We start from the raw sequence: 27,766 nt of genomic DNA on the forward strand, positions 1-27,766 counted from the left end.
AGGGGCCGCTTCCTCCGGGGGGCGGCAGGCACCGAGGTGGCCCGCGGAGGCCGGGGTGTGTCCGCCCCGCTGGACCGCACTGACTGTCGCCGTGGCACTGCAGTCCTCGTTAGTGTCTCGGGGACCAGTGTCCTCCCTGTCCCCTAGAGGACATGGTAGGGACACCCCAGTGCCCAGCCAGGAAACTTTGGGGGTCAGACTGCTCTGCAATAAAACAATCTACACTAATTCCCATCTTTATTTAATGAATGAGCGATAAAGGTTCGGTGACCTTTGAACTCAGGTCACTACTGACACGCACAGACTGTCCCCAGCGGGGCGAGTCACAGCTTCTCCGAAACACATGGCCTGTCACCGGAGAGTCACACGAGGAGGGTTCCAGGCACGACACCCGCACCACACGGGGCAACCGGGACGCTGTCCACAGAGAGGCCCCTTTGCGGGCGGGTCCTCGCCTCGCAGTCTGGGTCACGGGACCGCCCGGTGACGCTGCGCGGGCCGCCGGCAGGGCCGTGCGTGGAGGGGCGTCCCCGTCACTGCAGCAGGTAGTCCTCACAGGCGCAGACCTGGTGCCGGGTGATGGAGTCTAGGGGAGGAGAGAGAGAAGGGCAGTTCGGCACTGAAGACGGCCAGTTCAGCCTCACGGCGAAGCGGCAGCCTTCGAGGAGAAACGCAGAATCCCATCCCGAACTCGTGAGTGGCCCAGGGCTGCGCTTTCCACGTGTCCCCGTAACACACGGAAATAAAATACCTTAAAACTGAAATAAGATACAAAGTTCGGTTCCTCAGACACACCAGCCACATGCCCGTGCCCGGTGGCCACGTGTCCATTAGATGCGGCACGTGGCACGCGGCACACGGCACACGCCGGGTGTCCGCCCCAGGGCCGGCCGGTCCCTCAGCCGCCGTGGAAAGTCGGCCTGAGCCCACATCGGGGCCGAAGCGACGCTGTCTGGTTGGAGGCAGAGCCTGAGTGAGCACACTTGTCGGTGCCACTCACGACACTAACTGCGCATCCTAGGCCACGTGCTTCCGGCTCCCCGCGGGACTCCGAGGGCGGGCACACTCCCCGCAATGCGGGCCGGGCGAGGAAGGGGGCGCTTCTCCCGTCTGACACTCTGTTCGTTTGCGCAGACTGCGAGAAGTCCGTTGGCCCAGGTGAGCTGCAGGGGCAGGCTAACGGGCCAGCACAGGGGCGCCCTGCGGCCGGCTCAGCGCAACCCCTTACTCCTCCCTTGACGCTGAAGCGCCCGCCCTCCCAACCCCACTTCTGCTCCAGGGAGAGAGGAACGCCGTGGGCCTCGGTGGTGACCACTGTCAGCTGCAGGTGGACTGACTGGATTTGGAGTCCCCATGGTGAGTGCTGGAAGGTAGAAACTACCATCCATGGCTGCGATGCACAAAGAATTAAAAATGGACCCCTGGCTGGCGTAGCTCAGTGGATTGAGCGCGGGCTGTGAACCAAAGTGTCCCAGGTTCGATTCCCAGTCAGAGCACATGCCTGGGTTGCAGGCCACGGCCCCCAGCAACCGCACATTGATGTTTCTCTCTCTCTCTCTTTCTCCCTCCCTCTCTAAAAATAAATAAATAAAATCTTTAAAAAAAAAAGAATAAAAAATGGGTTTATTCTATCAGTACGGGAAGAAAAAAGTGGCTCGTTTCAGTTGCAGCCCAAGATGGAGCCCGGGAATGCCGGCGCAGCCTTCCTGCTACAAGTTCACGGCCTCCCCGGTCGCCTGTGCCACGAGCCGAGCTGAGGGAAGGGGAACGCTGAGGGAGGGGGAAAGCTGGGGGAGGGGGCACGCTGAGGTCGGCTGCGCCGACGTCACGGGATTCCGGCCCGCAGTGCACAGAAAACGGAGGGCTGGCAGTGAGTGTTCGTGCACGCACACCACTTGGCTCCCCAACGCAGCGAAGCCGGTGGTGGTGGTGGTGGCGATGGTTTACGTGCTAATACTAGTCCTGTACTCATGATGTGGGTTTATCTACAAGATAAAAGGCTTTCTGACTTTCCTAGTGCGAATTTCAACCAGGCAACACTTTGTTTTCAAATTATACCAATCTTTTCTTTTATTGCATCTGGGTTTTGAATTATAGGTAGAGAGCCTTTCCTTAGTCCTGGTTATAAACTAATTAAGCCCTAACGCTCCTCTAGGTGGAAAACCTCTGTGAATTCATCTTTTAGATTAAGATCTTTGACAGGATGTCCTTTTTAAAAGCCAGAAAAGATGGCAAAAAGCATGATCTTTCCCTGATTAATAGAATCCTGAAATCCCCAAAATTTCTTTTAAAACATTGAGAGGCTTATTCCAAAATTTATATGAGAGAAAAAGATGCACGGGAAGACAATTTTGGAAAGAAGGAATGAGAAATTGATACACGAGATACCAAAACGCACTGTGAAATTAGAGCAGTAACACAGCATGTGATGAGCACCGGGCACACAAGCAGATCAGAGGAGACACTGCAGCAGAGCCGTTGCAGAGCAACGTGAGGAGGGTAAACGGCCCAGTTTAAAAACAGGCAAGGGACAGGCCAGTCACGAAACGTAAATTCCCCTCTCAGATGGTCATACTCATTAGCGACTTAGTAATTAGGGAACCAGTTCCCTAATGAGACCCACTGTGTCAGTGCTCCAGATCACCAAATATGGACAACACGGTGATGGCCAGCTCGGGGGAGGGGCGGGGGGGGGCAGACGCACGTCCCAGCGCTCCAAGCACGCACACCCCGGGGCACAGGAAACCCACTTCCGCGGACGTGTTTCGCAGGCACAGTCCTGCCTGGGACTGAGCTGGGGCGGCTGCAGCTCAAGGCAACCCCTCCACATGGCATCCAGGTCGCTCCCGCTGGGACGAGCCCCGAGTGCCTGCCTGCAGGCCGGCGGGCCGGCGTGCGGTCAGTCACAGCGCCCCCAGTGGCCGGAAAGGAGAAGCGCCCACACCCGTGCTAACACGGAGGGGCCTCCTTGCCACCGAGCTAAAGGCAAGGCCGTGGGACAGACAATACGTGACCCTCCACTTAGAGAAGAACGAACCCTCGCACGATACGTGTGTTTATGTACATCTATCTTTATGTAAATACAGCTTTAAAAATCTGAAAGACAAACCTCCTTCTTCACTGATGTCACACTCAGGAAGGGCAGTGTGATCTGGACTCTGTGCACGTCTCGGTTGTTTGCATCCCTTGACCTTGAAGTCAAGTGTCACTCCCCCCATCCATGCACCCACCTGCTCATCCACCCGCCCACCCACCCATCTGTCCTTCCCTCCCTCCCTCCACGCACCCACCCATCCATTCATTCATTCATCCACCCATCCACCCACCCACCTGCCCACCCACCCATCCATCTGTCTGTCCTTCCCTCCATCCCATCCATCCACCCACCCACCCATCCACCCACCTATTCATCCATCCACCCATCCATCTATCCATTCATTCATCCACCCACCCACCCATCCATCTGTCCCTCCCTCCCTCCACCCACCCATCCATCCAATCATTCATCCATCCAGCCACCCACCCATTCACTCCCTCATTCATTCACTCACCCCTTGTGCTGGGGAAAGGCTGACTGGGGAAGGGTCAAGTTTTAAGTTTAGATAAGACGAAACAGAAGCCTAAACGTAACCTCACGACGAAACCCAGGCCGGCCCCGTGCCCTCGCCCGGTGTGCCCATATAGGTGCTCCCCGAGGAATGACCCTCGTGCTGAGGACGGACGTGGGAAGTGGCACCGAGGCGCCCGAGGGGCTGGGAGCCCGGGCGTCACCAGCAGGCAGCGGCACCTGGCTGGCGGCTGGGACAGCCCCACACGGGGGGCGAGGGCGGGGCCCTCGTGGCTCTCGGTCCCCAGCCGGGGGCACGCACACGAGGGGTGCCTTCTGGCCAGGTCCACCCAGCATCTCCGGGCGGCCTCACCCCCAGGTTCCGATGTCACGTCCCAGGAAGAACCAACCCTCAAACGCCCCGTAAAGCACGGCCCCAGCGCAGATGTTAGCCCAGCACAGGCCTGGCCCGCGGGAAGAGACGGCCCATGAGCGGCTCTCGCAGAATTTAATGGGAAAAACTGGCTGTGCCTGTGTGTGTTTTTAACGAGGTGCCTCCGCAGGTCCTGGCACGCCTGGGCTGCGCTCCGGTGTGGCCCCCTGGTCAGGATGCTGAGTCAGCATCTGCCACGCCAGCTTTTCACGGCCAGGTGGGCAGGTCGCTGCATGAACTAAACCTCCCAGGGCCAGCAGCCAGCTGTGGCCGATGGCACAGGGTGCAGGGTTCAAGAGCACTCGGGACCCTACCGGGAGCTTTATTGTATCTTCTCAGAACAAGGTGTGGCTTTTGGACCCGGGAGAAGCATCAGGGGCCACGTGGGCAGATGCCTGTCGAAGTGAGGAGCCGCCTCTGCTGCTCTGTAGAATCGGGGTCACCCAGTCCCTGGAGCGCTTGGGAGAGCTCTGACCCACTTGCTCAACTTACAGTCCCCTGGGGACTTGCGTTTGCTCTTGGAACAAGAGCAAGCTCCTCCCCATTCTCTGCCTCTGCCTGGAGTGGGCGGGCTCTGGGACTCATCTAGTTTCATGTCCTATCACTCTGTCCCCTCACGGGGTTCCAGCCACCCTGGGCTTCCTGCCTCTCCTTGACGCCCACCCTCGACCCCAGCAGCGCCCTGGGCCTGCAAGGCCAGCCCCTAAGACCGGCACACCCCCTCCTGCACACTCGTCTGGGTCTCAGCTCGAGCGCGGCTCCTCGGCCAGGAGACCCCTCACCGTCACCCTCAACATGCTCCCCATTTTCTCCGCAGGAACCCTCGCTGCTGGCGTGTCCGGAAACGCTGCTGTCCGTCTGCGTACGGGTGTAGGTCCCGCCGGGCCGAGCCCCACCCACCCCCTGGGCACCGCCGTCCCGGTGGGTGAGGCCCAGGAGGTGCCCGTCCCGTGCCAGGGGCTCCGTGAGTGCCCGCCCCATGACTGAACGACCCAGTGGCACCCGGAGCACGCCCGGGGACAGTGTGGTCCTGGGACGGCAGCCCTCCACCTCTGCCTCTGCTCCGACCTCCCGCCGGAGACCCACGCCCGCCCGACGCTTTCCCAGGGCGCACTGGGGACCCAGCTGTGTCTCACACGAGGTGGCCTGCAGGTCACGTGCGACTCCTCCCACGCCAGCTCCTGCTTCCCGCCCAGGAAATGCGAGTGAGATGACACGGGCATAGGGCTGGCCTTGAACTCACTTCTACTGCATTTCACATGTACTGGGCGTAAGGACGCAATGATTTCAGCCGTGGCCGGTGTGGCTCCGTGGATTGAGTGTCGGTCTGCGAAACAAAAAAGGTCCTCGGTTCGATTCCCAGTGAGGGCACACACCTGGGTTGTGGGTCGGGTCCCCAGTAGGGGGCGCATGAGAGGCAACCACATATTGATGTTTCTCTGTCTTTCTCCTTCTCTTCCCCTCTCTCTGAAAATGAGTAAATAAAATCCTTAAAAAAGCCCAAACACGTGAGGTGTTGAAACTGTAGAATTCCCGGCTCAGTTCTAGTCCTTGTTCGCTCCTGCCCTGGGAGGGTTCCTCTGTGGCGGCGACGCAGAAGGGAAATGACACACCTTGTTGCCTGGAGTCGCACCTTAATTGAAGTGCCAGTCCCTTTCGTTCCTTCCTTCCTTTCTTCTTCTGTGAGTTGCTCTCCCTTAAGCGCAGTTGGCCACAGCCTCACACTGGCTGTACCGGCTCCGGGTGCACGACACAGCGACTCGGCATTTTCACGGCTCCCCCGGCGGTCGCTCCACGACTGCTGTCCGTCGTCTGTCGCTGTGCAAACTTGTCCCAGCACGAGTGGCTGCATTCTGCTTTCCTCCAGAGCGGACCTACCGCTGGCCCACGGGCCCACGGGAAGAGGCTCAGCGCCAACCACCGCCGGGGACATGGGAACCCAGACTCCAGTGGGGCACCACCGCACGCCGGGAGACCGGCTGTCGCCAGACAGTGACCGAGCACCGTGTGCCGGCGAGGATGTGGAGAAGAGGGGACCCCGGTCCCCCACCGCCGTTGGCTGTGGCTGCCTCCCTGAGGACGGGAGCAGGGGGCTCCGCGGGCAGCTGGAGCACACCCGATCCCGCCCCGCACCCCACTCTCGGCAGCGGGCTGCCTGCTGGTCTGGGGGGTGCGAGTGTGGCCGAGCCCCCCCCCCCCCCCCGCAAGAGCCCGGCACCATCTGCTCGGTCCCGAGGCCCCGAGCGGCCTTCCGCTCTCGCGGCCCCGAGCTGCAGAGCGGGGGCCTCTCTCCCCCAGCGCTCGCCGCCCGCTGGCCGTGGGAACGGGGACCCATCACCCACGCGGGCTCGCCCTCGGCAGCCCCTTCCTGAACCGTCGCCCTGGGGAGACAGTCAGACCACATGCTTCACGCAAGTTGTAAGGAAATCAGGCCCAGGCTCCACTGCCTTTTTTTTTTTTTTTCCTGACGCGCTGAGAATACCACAGTGTGCGCCCACGGTGGCATCGGCCGCATGTCCCGCCGCTCGAACAGAGCCCAGACCTCGAAAGGGCGCCCAGGCCCGGATGCCTGCGCTGAGAGAGAGGCCGCACCGCCCCTCGCAGCATCCGCGGGGGCCGGAGAGTGATGGGAAGGGCTGCAGCCCGCAGGCTGCCCTCGGGCCCGGCGCCCACCCGCTCCCGGAGGTGTGCAAGGGGAAGTGAGGCAACTGGGACACGCTTCCGCACACCAGGTGCGTCAGCCGCGCCAGGTAAAGGTGGCGGCGTCCCGCCCCCCGGTGGCGGGAACTCGGTGTTGGTCTTCCTGCCCCTCCGCACACACACTCAGCGCCCGAGCGCGCCTCTCCCAGAAAGCCCCGTCCCTCCCGCCGGCCGAGTGACTCACCCACAGCCTTGGCCCCGCGTCCTGCTGTTTCGGGGAAGGCCGGCTCTGGGGGCCCACGGGGAGCACACTCACAGCTGCCTGGCCCCACAGCCTCGCCCTCGGGCGGCTGGAGCCTGAAGCTCTCGGAGGAGAGGAGGGGGACAGGGGTCCGAGGGGGCATTTCACGCCCCCACCTTTGAGGCTCTGTGCTGCTTGGTGCCAAATGGTCACCCCAGAGCCTCCCCTAAGAAACAGCAAAGGGCTGGAAGCATTCTCCCAACCAGGATGGTCACGTGACAGGGGGTTTCACACCCCTAAACGCTGGGTCGCTGTCTTTAGAGACACGGGACGGGGGTGGGGGGGGGAGAAGACGGCCCTCGGGTGGGTTTCGGCCCTCGGGGTGGAGGGCTGTGGCCGGTGCTTCCTCTGGAAACCTGAAAACCCCATGCTGGACCAGCCCTCACTCTGTCGCAGAAACAAAGAGCCCGTCAATCACAGCGACAGGAAGCTGCCCCAGCCCCTGGGGTCTTCATCTGGGAAGGAAGACCCAAGGTCACCGGAAGCCTTTTCACTGTGGCCTTCCCAGACTAGGCCTCAGGGGACCCACCTCACAGCGGCCCGCAGCCCAGTTCCAGCAAATGTAATCGGTGGGTTCTGAGCACTGCCTTTCATGATGTCGCAGAACAATTATTTTCCTTTGCAACTGGTGCTTTCACATAGTTTTAAAAATAGTTTCACTCCTGATCTCGCCTGGTCTTCCAAAATCTCACTTTGTCAAAGGGCCGGGTCGGCCGTCCCACCCACAGGGCAGTGGACACTGTCCCCAGCGATCCGGGGCGACGCCCCGCGGGGACCTGCGCGGTTCTGCGCGCTCCAGGGCCTCGTCCTGGGGCCCCCTCGCGAGGTGGCCGAGCAGAGGTAGCTGCCCGTTTTACCGACGGGGTGACTGAGGCCCCAGGAGCATCGCGGAGTGGCCTCTGGGGACAGAAGCAGCCAAGGCAGGCCCTGGGTGAGCAGGCAGGCCAGGCTCCGGGCCGTGTGCTCTGCAGGTCCGGGCAGGGAGCAGAGACAGAGAAACGAAGCCGCCCTTCCCACAGAGCTGGAGCGGCCGCCCCGCAGCTCACGCAGAAAGACAAGCGTGCGCACTCATGAGTATTTGAAAACACGGGGCGTGGCCCCGAGCGCCCAGCTGCGGAGGGCCCAGCGCAGCCGGGGCCGTCGCAGGGGCGAGGGTTTCTGCACCCGGATGGCCAAGGGCACACAGTGCCCGGACGCAGCCCACGGCAGGCGCAGACGGGCCGTTCACGGCCAACTGGGAACGGGACGGGGGCTGCGGGGGAGGAAAGGCACAGGCGCCCGGGCCTGCTGCCGCTCCGGCTCCGGGACCCGGAGCGTGGTTCCACAGCGCCCTGCAGACTGACCCCTGGGCTCGGGCCGGGGACGGTCGCCTCCTGGAGGCCCCGGCAGGAGAGCTGAGCACAGAGCCGCCAGCGGGGCCAGCTGTGCACAGAGTTGAGGGGGGCCGGGGGGGAGGGGCCGGCGGGTCCGCGACCCGGAGAGGACGAGAGTGCGGGCCTGTCTCTCTGGTCCCAGCGGGGGCGGGGGGGGGGGGAGCATGTGGCCCCTCGTCTGGGGACGTGAGCTCTTCTAGGAGGGAAGACAGGAGGAGGCTCCGTCTCGCAGCGTGGGCTGCTGGGAGAGCCGTGTTCTCGGTGCTTAGAGAAGCGCAAACAGCCTCCTGGCTCTTTGGATTGCAGCTAAAATTACAGTTTTTTTTTTTTTTTAAATTAGTTTCCAGGCAAAAGACAAACTGCTCTGCATGAGGTAGTACAAAGTTACTCTGGACTGCCATCCTTTTCGCGCACGTCAGGAACGACCAGCAGTCAGTCACTCGGGGGCGTTGGCGGAGTGCAGCCGCGTGTGAACGTAAGTAACTCGGGCCAACGCGGGGCCCCCTCCTCTGACCGAGGACGGCGACTAGGGACGGGCGAGAAGAGCCAGGGGCTCCTGGTCGGGACGCAGGCGGAAGCAAGTGGGAAGGGGACCGGAAAGGAACCAGAGGAGGAGGGGGGGTGGGGCGGGAGGGAGAGGGCACCGCCGAGACCGCGAGAGAAGCCAGGCGGGGAAGGGCCCCGGCCAGGGGGCGGGCCCTGGGCTCACTCACCGCTGCCAGCCCAGCGGAGCCGCCCCCCCGCCCCCCCAGTCCCCAAGCTGAAGGCCCGACCCCTGGGACCTTAGATCCCCGCTGGGCCGGACTGGGGCGTGAGGGCCTCGAAAGAGGTGACGGTGTCGGGTGGCGGTCCCTGGGGCAGGACGCAGCCGCCCCGCCAGGTGTCCCTTCAGGAGCAGGAGACGAGGGAGACACGGGGGTGGGGCTGGGGGGGGGCAGACGGCCTCCAGGGAAACCGGCCCTGCGGACACTGGGCCCCCGGCCCTGGGCTGAGGCCCACCCTCCCGGGGTCCCAGTGGCCGCCCGCTCCCTTGGCTGCAGCCACCCCGGCAGACTGACGGCCACCGGGTCTCAGAGAGGAGGAGGCGGAGTCTGTCCCCACAGCAAGGCCCGCGGGCGTCGTCCCACTGCAGTTGCCTGGTCACAGCAGGTGCGGCAGGGAGCCCCCCCGACATTGAGAGTTCTGAGTTCGGAGCGTCTAGGCCCGCCCAGCCACCAGGGACAACGGCAGGACTCGGTCAGGGCAGGGGAGCAGGCAGAGGCCCCCCAGGCCCCCAGGCCTGTGGCGGTGGGCAAGAGGCTCCCCCCCACTCCGCCCCAGCAGAGCCCAGTCCTGTCACAGGACACCGCCCCCTCCCCAGGGGCGCCCCGCAGTGGTGGTGGCTGCTGCTGTCGGAGGGCCCCCCCCCCACCGTCCCCCCCGGCGGTCCCCGGGCAGGTTCCTACCTAGGATCCACTTCTCCGACAGGTGCGTGCCGGTCCCCTTCTTCTCCCCGTGGCAGGGCCCAATGAAGATGCCGGCCCGGCGCGGGACGCCGGTGACCCGGCCCCCGCACAGGCGGACCAGCTCCCCGAGCCTGGCTCTGGGCGGGGCGCTGGCCGGCGAGAGGAACATCGGGGGCTGCCCAGCGAACAGGGTCCCGCGGTAGGGCCTGGCCGACAGGTGGCGCTCCAGGCGGCAGAGCTGCGGGAAGAGACAGGGGGGTCAGGCCCCGGGCCGCGCCGTGGGGAGGGCGGGTCGGCCGCGGCGCTCCCGCCCTTTTCGGGGAAGGCCCAGACGACGGCTCGGGGTGCGGTCTCGGGTGCCCCTGAACTCTGAGGGCCCGAGCCCACGGTGACGTGGGGGCTGCCGCTTTCTGAAGCGACCTACGGGCAGCACGCCAGGCAAACGGTTCACGGGCAAACAATAAAAGAAAGGTACGAGCCTTCGAATCATTTTGAGTTCTGCACCCAAATACTGGAAAGCGTCGGCTGTGTCGCAGACTGGGGGGCCCCCCCACACCCCAGGGCTCCTGCCGTGTGACCAGAGCGTCTCCTGGAAGCCGCGCCCTGCACAGTGCCCGGGGGATCAGCCCCCGGGGCGGGGGTTCCAGGCAGCACACCCAGGAGGCCGGCCAGCGAGCGCGCAGGGCGCCCGCCTCCAGGGGGCGCCGGGGAGCAGAGCCGGGCAGCGGGAGCCTTCTCGGGGTCAGGGGCGCTGACCTGTGCTCCTCTGGGTCCGGAGGATGTCAAAGTCACGGGGAGGCCCAGTCGCTTCCCCCGGGGCAGACAAGTGCAGACCCCCCACCCCCTCGGGGACACGCCGAGGGCTCCCCGCCGTCCACATGGAGTGTCATCGCCGGCCTCTGTCCCTGAGGTCGCCTCTCGGAGAAGCCAGTGGCTGTGCTGGCTGGGAGGTGTGTGGGAAGCAAGGTCGGGGGGTGCTCCTCGGGGGGCAGGCGACCAGGTTGGGGGGGCAGCGGGGGGGGACCTGCGGTGGGCCAGAGGGGGGAGGGGAATGCTGGACGCGGGAGGGCGCCAGGGAACATCGCGTTCAGTCCGCACCTCCGCCGGGATCGGAGGAAGAATGGATTGTTCTCCCACCGGTGTTCATACCGCTCTCATTTCTAAGAAAAGAAAATCCTGCTGTTACAGAGAAATAGCCCCGATGGTAATGGAATCGACCCAAAACACGTACACACGGCCACACGCAGACTTTCCAGGCCTGAGCAAAACAACTTCTGGGAAAACTCAATCGAGATGTTCCGAAAACTGGAAATCCACGTGGGAACGCACCCTACCCGGCACCCCCTGCTGCGCGCAGGGGTGCGCACGCACAGCCGGCCGCTGCCGCGGCGACGGAGACGGCGGGCCGGTCCCAGGGTCTCAGTCACCCTGCAAGCAAACACCAGGGGACGCACGACTCCGCCCATCGCCGCGCTCCAGCGCCGCTCCTTCCGGGACGCGGGGGGCCTGGCGCCCCCCACCGCTCCCCGAGGACCCGCACCCTCCCACCTTCTGCGGGCGCGGCCCCTGCGGCCCGTCCCTGGGGGAGGCCACAGGCCTGCTCGCTGCCGCGGGGCCCCGGCCGGTCGACGCCTCCCTCCGGCAAACACCGCTTCGTCCCCACCGGCACGTCCGGACAAACACGGGGAGGCACAAGGCGGCGGGCAGCACCAGAGGCTGACGGAGCAGCCGCCCACGCCGTCCGGGGGACGCTGCCCCTGACCCGCCCCCACTCCCCCCCGGCTGACCGCGGCCCCGACCCCGAGTGCCCGCTGTGAGGCTGGCCGGCGCCGGTCATTGCGGGGGCCCTCTCAGCCCCTCCTGTAGAGGGGGTTCACGGCAACCTGCTCTCAGGTCTAATTCATGTCAAAGTTTCTCTCTCTCACACACACACACACACACACACACACACACACACACAGAAATGTGCCACCTGCCAGACAGAGGAGGCTGGGCGGGTGTGGGCGGGCTGCCCACAGGGGCCGGGGCTGCGGGGCGGGTGTGGGGCCGTGCTGTGCGCCTCCCGCTCCTTCCTGGGAGAGGACCCCGGAGAGAACCGGGTTCGCCTGCACGGACCGGGATGCCTCCAGCTACGGATAGCTGGAGACGGGCGGCCGCGGGGACCACCGCCCTCGGGGACCACTGCCCGCTGGGACCACCGCCCGCGGGGAGACCACCGCCCGCGGGGACCACCACCCGCGGAGGCCCGTGAGCGGCCACAGGAGCAGAAGGGACGACGGGAGCAGCGGAGTGAACCTGCACTCGGACCAAAGGTGCCGGAAGCTGTCCCCCACTTCCTGCGGGGGAACCTCCCCCGGCTGCCCGTCCCCTCGCAGCCTGGCTGGGCCCAGTCAGGGCGCTGGGCCCCCGACCCTTTCACCTCGCTGGTGAGCAGGCCCGGGGCGGAGGAAGGCGCACAAGCCCGCGGGGTGAGCAGTTGTGAGCAGTCGTGGGGCCCAGAGGCACCGGCCCTCTGCTGGGGGGGTGCTCCCCTGCCCTGCCATCCCCACCCACTCACGGGGGCAGGGGCTGGGGCGGGAGCGGGGAGACGGGGTGGTGAGGCGGACCTCAGGTCGCTCCCTCGGGCCAGCCCCAGCTCTGCGGCCCACGGTGGGAGCTGAGCTTCAGCGAGCCCTGCGGGCCACACCCACGCTGCCCGGGGCTCGGGGACCGGCCACAGCGCCGCCCACTCCCGGTCTCCCTGTGGTCTCTCTCGGTGCCCCTCCTTCCCTCCGGTCCAGGGGGAGGGGGAGGGGAAGAGGCAGCTCCCCTGGCGCACCCCTTCCCCGCCCCCTCCGGCCGACACCCGCGGGCTGCTGACTCCCGAGGGCCCTCTGCCCAGGGGCGTCGGCCGGACCCACCCCGCAGGCCAGGGCTGTCAGTTCCGCTCGTGTTCAAAGCCGTGTTCTGGCGCAAGGTTCACAGGACGACCTGTCGTGCGTCTTACTGTTAGGTTCCTTCACGGTCACTTCACCGTCCATCGCGGCCAGTGTCTCCGCCTGAGTCGGGATGAGCTACGTTTGATTTCTCAGAAGTTTCCTTCCCTCTTCTCTGGGGCGCCCCCAGCCCCCCACAGACTCTGTCACCACGGACACGGACACGCCATGCACACTCACTGCTCACACACACCACTCACCACACACCACTCACCACACACCCGCTATTTTATATACGTCACGTGAATAAGTTCAGGGACACTTACTTATGTTTTCTGCTTCAAAATCGCACACACCCTGTGGTTTACTGTGTCTCTGGAAACTGCCAGAATGGAATAAACCCGGAGACACAGAACGAGACCCGCCAGAGGGGCCAGAGGCCGTGCCCGGGGCGAGCTGGACAGGGCGGCCGCGGCAGGCCAGCGGGGACTGACGGGCGGAAGGGGATGGGTCTGTCTGCAGATACCTGGAGGCTGTGACCAGGCAGGAAGCCGCGGAGCTCGCCGGCCACAGAGGCCTCCAGGGATGCGCGGGAGTCAGGACAGGAGGCCTTCCCACCGCCCGTGCGGGGTGGGGTGGGGGGGGCCGCAGGGCCGGCTCGTCCCCTCGGCCCCCCACCCCCTGCTTCCCGCCCCCGGGCCCCCCCCCCGGCTGTGTGTGAGCCCCGCACCTTCCCCGCGGCTCGGCCCTGGTCCCCAGGCTCACCCGGGGCTCCCTCAGCGCGGCCAGACTGAACCCCACGGCTCGGCCCTGGTCCCCAGGCTCACCCGGGGCTCCCTCAGGGCGGCCAGACTGAACCCCACGGCTCGGCCCTGGTCCCCAGGCTCACCCGGGGCTCCCTCAGCGCGGCCAGACTGAACCCCACGGCTCGGCCCTGGTCCCCAGGCTCACCCGGGGCTCCCTCAGCGCGGCCAGACTGAACCCCAATCTGCCTCTGCGGCATCTCGGGGGGACGCCCGCACCGCGGGGGACCGGGCCCCTCGCTGGCTGCCCACCTGCCTGGCCGAGAGCAAAGACCTTAGTTCGGCCCTCAGGCCGCTGACCCCTGGTGACCCCTGGCGACCCCTGGCCTTCTCGGAGACCGCCTTTCTGGAGCCTCCCTGGTCCCGGAAGCGGCCCCCCAGGCCTGTCCCGTGCAGCGCCCACCCAGGGGACTCCCTGCCTGGCGCGCCCTTCCGGTCAGGCTCCACCATCACGCGGCACCACTCGGTGTCTTCAGGGCGGGTGCGGGGACAGACGGACGGGGACAGGACCGGGGGCCTCGCCCTGGGGAGGCTCGCAGCCCAGCAGGAGAGACGCGCAGACGTGAACCCCACGAGACCCAGCGACCCTGCCCGCACTGCGGGGATCGGGCCGGTGACACAGGAACCCCACCGAGAAGCCTGGCCGGGGCGGAACCGACCGCCCCGGAGGTGGGGAGCGCTGTCCGGGAGCGCCGGTCCTCAGGGCCGCAGGGGAAGGGCGTGCGTGTGTGCCCGCGCCCGTGCAGCGCCCCGGGAGGCAGGCCGGGCCGGGCGGCGGCAGGAGAGGGTCTGGCACAGGGGCCAGGTTGCTGGAAGGAGGCCGGGCTCTCCTTCTGCAGCAGAGGAGCCCGTGCGCAGCGCCAGGCAGGAGCAACTGCTTCTTCCAGTCCGGCCCCGGCTTCCGCCTCGCTGTGCTGACAGCCAGGGTCAGTCTGACAGCGGTGGGACTCCGGGGGCCCCGGACCCCCTTGCGGACGCACGCCTGTGGGACGTGCCGGATAGGTGTGCGCACGGAAGCCCGCGGACACTGCCGATGGCGGAGGCTGGCCTCTCTCCCGAGCTGTGTCCGCAAGGCTGGGCCAGCACTGACCAGCCAGACAGGCAGGTTCTGCCCGGATCCCATAGCGGGCAGAGACCCTACCAGACACCTCCCCCGCCCAAGAAGATACACAGAGGGTAGATGAAAAGACGCCCCAGGTCAGAGGTCACCAGGGAGGTGCAACTTGCACTTCCCTGAACAGCAACGAGGTGCCGCCACACTCCCATCCTCGCAGCCAGAGTTCGGGCGCGGACAGCCCCACGTGCCGGCGAGGATGGGGAGCAGCGGGAATCCCACCCACTGCCGGGGGCGGGGGCGGTGGGGGGGCGGCCCACCCTCCTACAGCCACCGCGGGGGCAGTCGGGCCGTTTGCCGTAAAACTAACCCTCCTCCTCCTATCACACCGTCCAGCAGGCGGGCCAGCTGGTATTGGCCCCAAAGAACCGAAAACCAGGCGCCCACACTAAGACCGGCAGGGGGGTGTTTGCGGCAGCTCCCCTGGAGCAGCCGCAGCTCGGAAGCCCCCGAGACGCCCTCCAGTCGGCGGCGGGTCCAGAAACTGCGGTCCCTCCAGCCGGTGGAGTGCCACTCGGCTAAAACGAACCAACCAACCAACCAAGCTCCGCGTCCCACGAAGCCGAGAAGGAGGCCGAGATGTGTGCTACCGAGTGGAACAGCCGGCCCGGAAAGGCCGCACGGACACCGCGTGGTCCCAGCCCGGTGACATCCCGGCGGAAAAGGCCCAGCTGCGGGCACGGCCCCGAGATCCTGGCTGCAGGGGGGCGGGGGGGCGGCGGGGGGGCGAGCAGGCGGAGCCCGGGGGATTTTCCAGGCAGGGAAACCAGTCTGCGTGAAGCGGCAGTGACGGACGCATGTCACCGTATGTTTGCCCAAACCCACAGCACGTGCAGCACAGAGTGACCCCGAGGTCGCTGTGGGCTCTGGGTGACGACACTGTTGTCAGTGCAGGTACGTCAGTGGGGACAGATGCCCCGTCTGGTGGGGCGCAGCTAATGAGGGAGGCGGTGAGTGTGAGTGTGTGAGTGTGTGAGTGTGACTGTGTGTGTGTGTGGTGGGGGCACACGGGGCACCTCCCTGCACCTTCCTCTCAGCTCGGCCCGGAGCCTGCCGCAGCTCTGACAGCCTGGTCCTCACTCAGACAGACAGACAGAGAGACAGGAGCTGCTGCCTTTGGGGGGAACAGAGCTCCGTCAGCACCTGCCCCTCTTCTGAGCCTCCATCACGCTGCATCTTGGCGCCTTTCCGATGGGTCTTGGGGTGCTTAGGGCAGCCTCGGACGACCTGACTTGGCAGAGGGGTGGCCAGGGCCACACGGCTTAGAGTAGGGCCGGGAATCGCTCCCGGGGACGCCAGTTCTCCAACACTGCCCCCCCCCTCCGCCCGCCACCACCCTTCGCGGCAATGCCCCAGCCTGACGTTTCAGAGGAGACCGGGAGACGCCGACCAGGGGCTCCCGAGTCTCTGGCAGCTCCAAGTGCGCGGTGCTCGGCACCAGACTCCTGCCCAGCCTCTGCTGGGGAGCGAGCTCCCTTCGGCACGCACCCGACGGCAAACAGGACACCAGGGCTCGAGTCCACAGCGCCTTTCACCTCCCCCGACCTCAGGTCCGTTCTCCCGGCTGCTTTTGCAACAGCAGAGCGCGGCGCTTTGCTTTTCCTTGCTTTGCACACAGACAGTTACTATGTATCTGCCTACAGATGCAGATGTACATGGAGAAGCCCCCCAACTGTGTTTATGCGCTTCGGTTTTTCCTCGCTTTGCACACAGACGGTTACTATGTATCTGCCTACAGATGCAGATGTACATGGAGAAGTCCCTCCACTGTGGTTATGCGCTCTGGTTATTTTCCCCGCTTTGCACACAGACGGTTACTATGTATCTGCCTACAGATGCAGATGTACATGGAGAAGTCCCCCCACTGTGGTTATGCGCTCTGGTTTTCCCCGCTTTGCACACAGATGGTTACTATGTATCTGCCTACAGATGCAGATGTACGTGGAGAAGCCCACCCCCCACGGTGTTTATTTAATCTCACAGCTGCAGTTTAAAACGGGCACACGATCTCTAATTGAATGTCTCCACTCCTCACCCCCACTCACTCGCTCTGCGTTGGAACGAAACCCGGCAGACACACAGGCGAACAAAACCAAAAGGAAGACACAGAGTCACCAGCTGCAGGGAAAAGTACCAGGCGGCAGCCCGTTTCCGACAACAGATGACTCAGCGAGCACCTGAGAATGCGCGAGCGAGTGTGTGCCGGCCGAGGCTCCGGACTTCCTGCTGCACTGAAACACCAAACAGGTTGTGTTTCCTTTACAAATAAGCTATTACATCAGGCGCTGTTCCTATCGTCTCAGGCTTTTGTCCCCGTTCCAGCGTTTTCTTTGGCAGACGTAGAAACATTCTAATTAAAGTGGGGAGGAAAACAAGCATCATTCACCACGGTGGGGACATCGCGCAAAAGAACATCCTCGCGATCTCTCCTCCCTTCGCTGCGCCGGCGGCGCTGCGGCCGGCGCGGGCCGGCGACACGCAGTCCCGGACCGGTGCCCAGGTACCGGCTGAGAGCTGGCCTGAGTCACTCGAGAGAAACATTCCAAACGTGTCCATGATTCCTGTCACAAGGGTAGCGTTCTCTCAGGAATATCCTTCCGGGCCCGGGAGGAAGAGCATTCCTTTAGGTCCCACGTAACAACATCAAGGTTTCTTTTTAAGATTCCGAGATTAGGAGAGGCCTTCCTATTTACAGCCACGTGAGGCGGGCGGGCGGCGGGCCCCCCCCCCTGCACGGCAGAGCTGTCGCCCGTGAACAGAGGCACGGATGCTGCTCTGAACTGCCCCGGCCTGGGCTGCGCTCACCTTCTGGACGCCGCAGCCCACCTGCTGTGCCCGGCCCGGTTCCCCTGCAGAACCTCCCCACGTCCACAGTGACGGCGGCGATGCCGACCTCACGGGCCTGGGACTCGTGCCGCCACCACTGCCGCCCGCACCTGGCCCGAGGCGGTGACAGGAACTGCTCCGGTCCCTCGCGGGAACCAGGGGGAGACCCCTGTGGCCGGCCCCTCCCCTCCCTCCCGCCACTGCGCTCCGGGGAGTTCTCGCGGACCCCTCCGCCTGAGTCCACCTCCGGAACCAGCCGAGGGGCGGCTCTTCCCACGCCGCCGGCACAGCGGCTCCAGGCCCGTCCCTTCCGTGGGTGCCCCCAGCTTCACGGAGGGGCAGCCAGCAAAGCCACGTGGGGGCCGGCTGTCCACGAGGAGAGCGGACACGGGGGCGCCCGCCCCTCACACGGGGTGCGCTTCCCCGGGGACTCGGGCAGGGCTGTGCACAGAGAGGGGGCGCCCAGGAACGGCTTTGCAGACCCGGGGAGCAGCCGTGTCTCCTGGCGGCCCTAAGGTCGGGAGCCGGAGCCCGTCCGTCCGTGGGAGTCACGGAGCCAGGGCAGACAGGACGGACCCCCGTTCGTCTGTCCTGGGGGACTACTTTGCCCTAAGAGTCACAAAGGGTTCCTCATGAACATTCGTCAGTCAGACACACTTCAGAAACAGTTCCGCCTTAAAGAAGGTTCTAGAACCACAAGACTGCCACCCAGGGCAGGGGCTGAGACGCTAACTCGTGCCCGTGTCAGCCCCGCCCGGCGCAGCACGCTGCGATGTCACGGGCGTGTCTGCACGTCCCTGCCGGCACGCCAGGGCCACCCTGAACTCGGAGCACCCCTTCCAGCAGGGGCCCGTGGCCACCCTGCCAGCTGGAAGAACACGGGCTGTGGTGGCCCGCCACCTCTTCCCTCCGCACAGCTCTGTCCGCCGGAGGGCCGGGGCCGCCCAGCGGCCGCCCACCCGAGGACGGCCCCTCCGCAGACGGAGGAGGCAACCCCCACACACACGGAGCAGGCGCTGCCGGCTGACTTCGGCCCCGAGAGAAAGGCCGCTCCGGGGCGGGGAGGGGTCTCGGCTGCGGGAGGCCCCAGCTGGGACAGCGACCCCACCCCCGGCCAGCTTCACGAAGGTGCCTGAGACCCTCCCTGGCCTTGCAAACGTGCAGACCCCGCTCCTGAGCGGCCGCCGGGAGGCAGCAAGCGTGTCCGCTGGGAGAAAGGGAGGGAAGCGAGTGCCCGGACCCTCTTCCGGGTCCCTGAGTGCAGCCTGAACGCCAGGGCGGCCTGGACGCGCCCTGGACACTCAGTCTGCAGGGAGCCCCCCGTGCGTCTGGGTTACGGTGGGGTGAGTCCGGATAAAATGTCGCCCCAGCGGCCGGCCCCCTGTGTGGGGGTGGGTGGCACCATGCTGGGGACGGAGCCCCCACCGGGAGGCGCTGCCGACCCAGGGAGCCACCCCCAGGTCTGCGCAGGGACGTGTCGCCCCGGCACCGGCGCCGGGAGAGGGAAGGAGCGAGGGCGCCGTGCAGAGAAGGCACCCGGCGAGGCCCCCTTCCCCCCCCACCCCCACGTCTCTTCCTGCAAACAACACCGTGTTGCTCAGCATCTCGTCACTTCCACCTGCCTGCTCGTCCAGCGACACCCCGGGGGGCCCGCGGGGACGCCACGGAGCCTGCGATGAACTCACCGGACACCGAGATCCTGTTTCCGCGTCCGCATCCTCCGGGACGGAGCCCGAGGGAGGAGAGGAAGCGCACACGCGCGCACACACACAGACACACACACACACACACACACACACACACACACACACACACACCCCGTGCTCACTCGGGTCTCCGTCTGCACCGGGAGAGGTCCCCCTCCCCCCAGTTCAGGTGTCAGCTGCGTGTGGCCGTCGAGGGGGACAGAAGCCCTCAGCGAGGGCACCGAGGGCACCGAGGCCGGGCGCTGGAAAGCGGCTCTGGCTCGGTCACCGCGCTCCTCTAGCTCCTCTGTCGTCTGTCCGGACAGGGCAGCCCGGCCGCCCCGGGCCGCAGGTGGAGTGCGGGGGCCGTGTAGGTACACAAACCTGCCGGTCAGGTGCTCGGGTGGCTCTGTGCTCTGGCGTCCACGCGCTGACGACTCAGCAAAGGTCTCCGGAGGCCCAAGCCCACGGCCCGTGCCGCCCGCCCCACTCCTCCCTGCTGGGACTTCGGCCGCCGGCCCTCCCGAAGCCCCGGAGCCACCAGCGGGAGGGAGCCGATGTCCTCAACCACCCGGGTCAACGATGTGATCGGTGAGAACGAGAAACGTGTCTTTTATTCGCGGGAAAAGGACGCTGGCAGACGTCCCGGCCCGCCCGGCACGCACGGAGGGCTGCCACGGGGGCGCCAGACGCGAGCAGACCGGCCCGGAAGACGGAGGACGCGGCCGCGGCCGCGGGAGCCGGCAGCCCCGGGCCCCGCCCGGGCAGGGCCGTGGGCCGCAGGCGCAGGGCGGGCGCTGCTGTTGCGCCTCGCTCCTCGAGGGCTCCGGCCACCCCTCAGGCCTGCGGCGGGCTCTGAGAAGGCCCCCCTCCCCGGCCTCCCGGCTGGGCCCCGTGCCAGGCGGGCGCGGGCTCCCGGGGCGAAAGGAAGGTGCCCACCGAGGGGCTGCAGTTCCACTACAGAGATGCCCACAGAGACCGGGGCCCAGGTTCAGGTCGACGAACCCCGGCGTCTCGCATGCGCCAAGACAGGAGTGTGGCCTTTGGGGGGAGAGGGAGGGTCTCCCCCAGGATTGCGGGGAGGCTTCCTGGAGAAAAGGGGGAGCCTTCCGGGCGGGGGGGGGGGCTTTGGAAGGAGAGAGCCTCCTGGAGATTGACTCCCAGGAGGGGGACCGGCCGGAGTGCACGGCACAGCCGTGGGAAGGGCCACCGTGGCTGGCAGCCGGGGCTGCGATGGGGAAGAAGCAGCGCAGTCAGGGGTTGGGGAATGCTGGGCTGGCCGAGGGCCGAGGGCCGGGGGCCGGGGGCCAGGGGCCGGGGCCCCACGAGGGTGTCCTCGGAGGGAGGAAGGCAGGGGCCGGGCGAGAGGGGAGGTGCCGGCGCCCTGGTTCTCGGGTCAGACGGTGAGTTCGCAGTATGTCTTCCACCGAGAGACACTCGCAAGCACACCACCGCACCCGAGGGTGAGAGAAGGCCAGGCCCGGGGCGGCGGAGGAGCTGGAGCTGGCCCTGAACCGGGGACACAGATGGGCCCAGCCCCGTGCACCCGAGGGCAGGTGCGTGGACGCACGACAGGGGCCGCCTGCTGTGGAGTCGGACCTTGAAGCCGATCCGGTGTGCACGGTCACCGGACTCCCCCCCCCCCCATGCCCTCGGCCGCCCCCTGGGAGAGCTGTGAGCACTGGGAGACGGTGGGCGTGTCCCCCCGGAGAGCTGGGGGGTGGCACCCCCCGGGCCCTCTCTCACGGGCCAGGCGCGAGTCCAGGAGCCCCCACGCACAGGGATGGGCCGGCCAGGCTGGTCCCGCGGGGCGGGCATCAGGCGCGGGGGCCGTGGTGTCTGGCCGGACCGGCCTCCCGCCCCCTTGGCTCAGCAGTCCCACGCCCAGGCGCCTGCTTGCCCTGAACGCTCCTCTGGGGGTGGCGGCGTCTCTGGAGTTGTCCACCACGTCCCTGGTGGCAGGTGCCCCAGGCAGACCCCTGGCGGGCAGAGTGGTGGCTGCCGGCTCTCTTGCATTCGAGTCTACCCCACTGTCCCCACACTACGGGCACTTTGGCAGTGACGAAACAGTCTACTCTGACCAAGAGGGGGGGAACCGGTGACACAGTGGGTTTAGATCGTTCACACAACGGCCCAGAAGGACTTTTCCCTGTTAATCATTAAAACACTGAAAGCGTCCTTGGAAATCGGGCCCAGAGAGGTTGGACACCGGCCCACGTGGGCTGAAACCAGGCGTGTTTCTGGGCCCTCAGTGAGCTCGTTACGGAAAGGGGTTCCCGGAGCGTCGGGCTCCGAGCCCTCTGGTCTGCTCATGCTCCTTCTGCCGACTAGAAAGTTGTCCAGCGCCGAGACTGGACAGCAGACGGCTGTCGATCCTGCCGAGTGTCTTCCTAAAAATGCCAGTTTGGGAAGGAATTTCCACCTGGTCGCCTGTCCCACACGCCTTTACAGTGGTTCACGCTTACTGTGTTATTTTGTTTATTTACTTTTAGAGGGGAAGGGAGGGAGAAAGAGAGGGGGAGAAACATCAGTGTGTGGTTGCTTCCTGTGCGCCCCCTACGGGGGACCTGGCACCTGCCACCCAGGCACGTGCCCTGACTGGGAATCAAACTGGCGACCCTTTGGTTCACAGGCCGGCGCTCAGTCCACTGAGCCACACGAGCCCGGGCCACACGTGCTCTTCTGAAAGGGCAGCGAGCGGATGCTCACGGGCACGGCTGAGTGTCCGGGGAGCCGGTCCAGGGCGGCATTTCGAGCTGCGGGTGAAATGTGGGTGGAGGCAGAGGCCACTGTGACCTGCCCGGGGGTGGAGGAGACCTTGCTCTCTGGGACGCCCGACCTGGGAGTGGTCCGGCATTTCCCAGCTGCTCTGGGGGGCGGCAGCAGACACGCCCCCGGGGGGGTCAGCGCAGGGTCGGTCCCATCCCGTGCGCTAAGCCGCCGAGACGCCTGAAACTGCCGGACAGTGGGGGTTCCTCAACTTGCGTTTTTCTTACCCCTTTGCCGTCTGCCGAGCGAGCGGAATACAATGAAACACCGCCGACAGCCTATTACAACGTTGAAGCACTGCACTGTGTTTTGTCCCTGACTAAACCCAGCTCAACGCTGCAGCTGGGGGCTTACAGAAGACGACTCTGCCCCTCAGGAGCGGTGCTGGGTCCACGTGGAAGACGGTCCAGTGCCGGCCCTTCGCTTTGCCCTGGTGACCAAAAGGGGCGCTACAGGCGTTTTCACCGGGGCAGCAGGGTGAGCGGGAACAGTGTAAAAAGGTTATCTGCAGGGAAACGCCGAGTTCTCCTGTGTTGTTACACGCTCAGTCACGCTTTGCACACGCAGCATCTGCAAATGCGCTTTTCTGGGGGCGACCTGCTGTGTCCCACGTGCTGAGCACGTGGTCGTTTGGTTCACCGACACACCAAGTGGCTTCGTTCACACACCACAGGCTGGGGCGCGAACAAGGCGGCAAGAAGGAACAGGCCCCAGGAAACCCCCCAGCAGCACCCCAGTTTAAAGAAGCCCCAAACACCAGGGCCGGCGCTCCACATGGTCTGGGAGGGGCGTCCAAACACTCGGGAATGTCCTCATTGGCTCCAGGGCTTGTGACACCGTCACGGCGTCGTGGCCACCTGCAGGACAGCGAGGAACCGAGCCGGCTGACGCCGTGGCTCACGGCCACGGTCTCTGTCGGAGTGGGCTGCTGGGGGAGGGGGCAGACACCAACAGTGACCCATGGAGGCATGGCCTCGGGTGTGATGAGGTCATTTTCACAGGGCAAGAGGCACGTGCTGGCCCAACCTGACCTTGGCGACACCAGCTCTGCCTGCAGAGATGCAGGGAGGCTTCCCGGGGGAAGTGGCACTCGAGCTGGGCCTTCAAGGACGACAGTCTTAGAGGAGGACAGCAGCAATTAGACAGGGCGGGATTTCTAAGACATAGTTTCACTGCTGCAAAGTGAAGATTCCCACGACCATCACCCCCACCCACTGAGACGTGGGAGCTGCCAGGGTCCCCACCCTTAGATCACCCAGCAGGGACGCCACGTTAGATCAGAGCCAACCCTCCTCCGGGGTGACCGCATTTTAGCTCCTTACACTTCCCACGGCCCCGTTTCCAAGCGAACTAGAGACTGAGTTGCCCAGAGTTTCGATGAGGGCGTGTATCTTGCAGATCGTATCTTCAGTGTCTTGCAACGTGGCACAGACGCCGCCACGTGCTGCCTTTTCACTGGCCAGGCCCGCCTTCTCCGTGGGCGTTGCCGCCACCCGCCCCGCCTCGAGGGGTCCAGAGTAAAAGGACGGCACGGAAGAACCGCAGAGCCTGCACCAGCCACCGGCCGGCCGAGGCTGACAGCCATTGTTGCACCCCGCCTGGAGCATGCGTGGTGCACAGGAACGCTCTCTGCCGCCGCCGCTCTCCCGCACCGGCCACTGGGAGTCAGAGCCCGCGGTCAAGGCTGGCGCTGACAGCGCTCGTGGGGACTGGCTGTGCTCCCCCAGCCCGGGTCCCCCTCGAGCTCCGGGCCTTCGTGTTCAGCGGAAAACCTCTGCCAGGAAGTTTTACAACTGATCGAAATGGAAAGTAACCGGAGGTGCGGCCCGCGCACCCTTGCCCAGCGGGGCTCTTCCTCAGTGCCGCCCGTCCGCCAGCAGCCGCCCAGGACTGCAGGACTGTCCTCGACTCCTCGCCCTCAGGACTCCAAGGCTCTGGGCTCTTTGGACCTTCGGGTGCGTCCCACTCCACAGTGTCTTCCAACGCGGTTTGGCCGAATTTCCTCCTCCTCCTCGAGTTCCACTCCACGGCGTCTTCGAATGCGGTTTGGCCGAATTTCCTCCTCTTCCTCCTCCTCGAGCTCCACTCCACGGCGTCTTCAAACACCTTCTGCCCCAACTCCCTCTTCCTCCTCCTCCTCCTCCCCCCGCCCGTCGGTCGGCCGCTCCTACCCGCCTCGGTCTCTCCCCCACGCTCGCGCCCCGAAGGCGTCTTGAGAGACCCCTCCTTCGGCTCAGGGAGCCTCCTCCCAGACAGACTCGTCTGCCCTTGCGTCAAGCACGGCCGTCTAAGTATGAATGCCAATCACTGCGCGGCTGTTCCTGCAAGTTCTCTCTCCACGCCTACTGTGAGATTCTCCTTCTTTACTTCTCTGCCCCTCGTTAGTGCTACCCAATGTCACTTTGTGTCTTCAAGCACGGTAGACACTGTGGGCTGGACTGGGCCGCCCTCGCCAAAGGCGCCAGTGCTCACCCACAGAACCCGAGAACGACCTTGCTGGGAGGGGGGGCAGTCGCCGTCGCGTGCCACTGCAAGGCCACGCACACCGCCGGTCCAGCGGGGTCACGAGGGAGCCGGACGTCATCGCGCGGTGAGCAGGAGCAGGGCCGGGTCTCCAGACTCACAGCCCCCGCTCTTCCCGCCGCTGCGTCCCTCACGGGCGTGGTGACCGGGCGCCAGGGACACAGAACAGCCTCCTGCCTCTGTGCGTGGTAAGGAGGGCGGAGCGACGCTTCTCCTCTGTGTGCACGCACAAAAATGTACACACACACACGCGTGTGCATGGGTGTTCGACTTCTGCGAAGGGTGTGGGTTCTTCCGCATGGAAACGACGGTGAGAGCATGTCCAGTGTTATGTCAGTTGCTGGTGATTTGTGTGCTACCTCGCAGCTCCCTTCTGTCGCTGACCTGAATAAACACGTTGACTTTCGCCTGTTATCTGTTCTGAGTCCAGTAGAGGGAGCAGGTGAGCACTACCTGTGGCTCTGATACTTGCATTCTCCTACAGGTAACACATCCAACAGGTTTTTCTCCCGTAATTATTCTACCAGTCCTAGGGCTTTCGGAAGCCACTACCGATTTTTATTTTTTCCCCTGGGGGAAACATGCCGAAAATGAGGCGCCTCAACACCCTCACAGGCGTCCTCTCTTCACCTGCTCTGCAGAAGTCACTTCCTCTGGCCTCTCGTATCGATCTTCCTCTGAACTGAGACCCTTGCCCCGACAGGAACTGTCCGGCGGGAGAACAGTGCATCGTTCACGGAGCCAGTACCGGAGAAACTGCACGGGACTGCGTGTGTGTGGGGGGGGTGGGGGGTGAAGAGAGTGGAGCGCACACCTATCCGATCAGCAGGGCGGACGGCCATCCCTGTGGCGGGCCGGCCGGCCGCACGCGGGGGCTGGCGGGACGAGAAAGGCAGGGGGTGCTTTTACACGTGTGCAGGTGAGCAGTCCTCCCTTTTATGTGTGACTGCTTATCCTACTTCTCCTACCACCCTTCAAAAACTGTCCATAATTCTTCAAAAGCACTTTTTATACATCTAACTCCGTAATCGAGCCTAATTTTCCATAGGGAGATTTTTTTTTTCATATCAAGTCAGACCAATGGGAATTCTCGTAGGGGATCTTGTGCTTTTATTTATTTTTTAATTCTCTGACATAAGTGATTTTATTTACGTTAACCTATAACCAAGAGAGATAATATATCTCCATGTAAATAGCACACAGGACATTTTTATCTCTCTTATTTTAAAAGGTTTCTCAAAAATTAAGATAAAAGCTTTATAAAGTCAGATTAAACAAAGATTAATCTTAGGTGGCACTGAGCCACTTTCGAAAAGAAATTCATTCCAGGAGAAATTGGGTTTTCAGTTGAATGGTGAGGACAAGAGACTGGACACATTTTTCACAAGCCACAGAGTCTGAGTTCTCTGCAGTCTCGATGAAACGAATTTGGGAACATTTCATGTGAATTCATGACTCATAAACAACTCCCCCGCTCCGAGTCTCTGACACTGTTTGTCAAAGGACAGATTCTGTTGACCTGACACCGCGCGTGGGCAGGGCTGTCACCCCTGACGTCTGTTCACGAAAAGAAAATGTTTAGCGCTTCTTCCCTGTGGGCAGAAAACAGGACACGGAATCATGGGCAGAAATATTATCGGGCTCACACACTCATCTATTGTTTCGGAGTTCGCCCACTGGCTCTTTAAAGTTGTGATCTGTATCTTGACCTTTCAGGCATTTTTAAAAATGAGATGATAAACTCTTCCATACAAATATCAGAGAATGAAAATATTTAAAAATCAAACAGCATTTGAAGTAACTGTTTTTTATAACAGGAGGATTATATAAACCAAAATATTCCGAAAAATTCATGGAATTCATGATGAAATCTTAAAAAAAAATAATTACTTGGATATTTCCCGTCTCTAGTAAATAAAAAGCTTTTTCGCCCCCAAGTCTATAAGGTTGCGTACTACATACGGGGTGGCTTTAAAAAAAGAAGTGTTCTTCAGCAGACATATGCTGGCTTTTGGCAGTACAAGCTGCAAAAGTTTCTTTAAAAAAATCCGTCCCCCCTGAAAGTCTCTCAGACATAGTTTCACAGCGAACACTCGGATCGGTCAGACAGAGGGAGCACACTGGGCACCTCGTTAACTGACCTGGCCGGATCGGACCCACGGCCCCCGCGAAGTCACGTGAGCAGCACAGACTTCCCCGTCTCACGACCTGGGGCCCTTCCATCGGTGCAGCCCCCCCCCAGCTGTGCCTCCCCGTCCCGCAGACGCCTCGCAGCTGCAAGGAGACATGAGCGTCCCAGACCAGGCCCCTGCGGCCCCGGCTGTGTCCCCAACGCCTGCCCTCGCCCCCTCTGCTCCGAGCGACAACACGCCTGGAAACGCGGGGAGTGGCTGTTCCCCAGGAAAGGAAACGGCCTGAGGACGCCTCTGGCGCAGGGCGTGCTCTCCCTCCCCGGCGGGCAGGCCCCGTCCCGACAGAATGGGGCCGGGGCCCCAGGCCGGGTGGGCGCGGGTGTGCTCTCTCAGCACGGCGGGGGTCGAGGGCCGCACGTGCTCTACTGCGACACGGACAGCAGGCGGCTGCGCGAGGCACCCCCCCATTCCTTCAGGAACAGCTTCCACGCTGAACCGTGCAGCCCAGTCTGCCGGCGGCCTCCCCTGGCTGGCCCTCACAGAGGCAGCGGAAGGGGGACACGGGGCCGCGCCAGAGAACCGAGGGCGCAGCTCTGACGGGCGGGTGAGGCGCGGCAGGTGCACCTGACACCCGCCCGGATCTCCCGGGCCCTCCGGGGCCCATGAGGAAGACCGCCGTCTGGTCGCACCCCCGGTGCCCCGGAGGGGCCTTTGCCCGTCCGGATGCCACGGGGCAAGGACGCTGGAGCAGCTCGCGGCGGGCTCCCCGGTGACCGGCTGGTTTGGGACGACCCAGGGAGTCTCCGTCAGTACAAGGACTCTGTCTCCGGGGACGAGTGTTGGTGCGGCAGAGAGGGGGCGGCCGGCCTGAGAGGGACCTCCTCCTCCCCGAGGAAGGCTGCCTGTTCCCTCGTTAAAGCCGGTGCAGCCGCTGCCTTAGGTCCGCCAGCAGGGAGGTCCGAGCCGGGCTCAGACCCGCACGCATGCGGCCATCCTCTCCCGAACCTCCACCCCGCACCTGCAGCAGGGCCGGCCATTGTGTGTGTGTGTGTGTGTGTGTGTGTGTGTGTGAACACTGACACTTTTTTCTGTCCTTACGGTAACTGTAAGGGGCTTTTCCTTTGGTGCTTTTCCCAAATCCCAGGGCTGGGAATTCTCTCTCCAGGCTGCCAGGGTCGCGAGCGGCAGCGCCGGAGCCGGAGAGCGGCGACACCCCAGCTCCCACAGACCAGCCTGCCGGTGGGTGCTCGGGCTCAGCCC

At 64.3% G+C, this 27,766-nt stretch overlaps 1 protein-coding gene across 7 annotated transcripts in view; it reads right to left on the minus strand.

Moving 5' to 3' along the window:
- Positions 1–236: 236 nt before the first annotated feature.
- The window catches only part of MCPH1 (microcephalin 1), a 128,467-nt gene continuing 100,937 nt past the window's right edge, over positions 237–27,766 (minus strand). For 4 of the 7 annotated variants that reach the window (XM_045821358.1, XM_045821357.1, XM_045821351.1 and 1 more), the window contains exon 13: positions 237–586. In XM_045821358.1, the coding sequence (XP_045677314.1) occupies positions 242–586 (345 nt within the window). In that variant the 3' untranslated portion in view covers positions 237–241. Of the gene's footprint in view, positions 587–9,739; positions 9,978–27,766 lie in introns of all 7 variants that reach the window. The other 3 variants (XM_045821354.1, XM_045821353.1, XM_045821352.1) reach the window with 2 other exon arrangements.

Source organism: Phyllostomus hastatus, unplaced genomic scaffold (genome assembly GCF_019186645.2).
Source record: "Phyllostomus hastatus isolate PE091 unplaced genomic scaffold, TTU_PhHast_1.1 phas_scaffold_46, whole genome shotgun sequence".
NCBI lineage: Eukaryota > Metazoa > Chordata > Mammalia > Chiroptera > Phyllostomidae > Phyllostomus > Phyllostomus hastatus.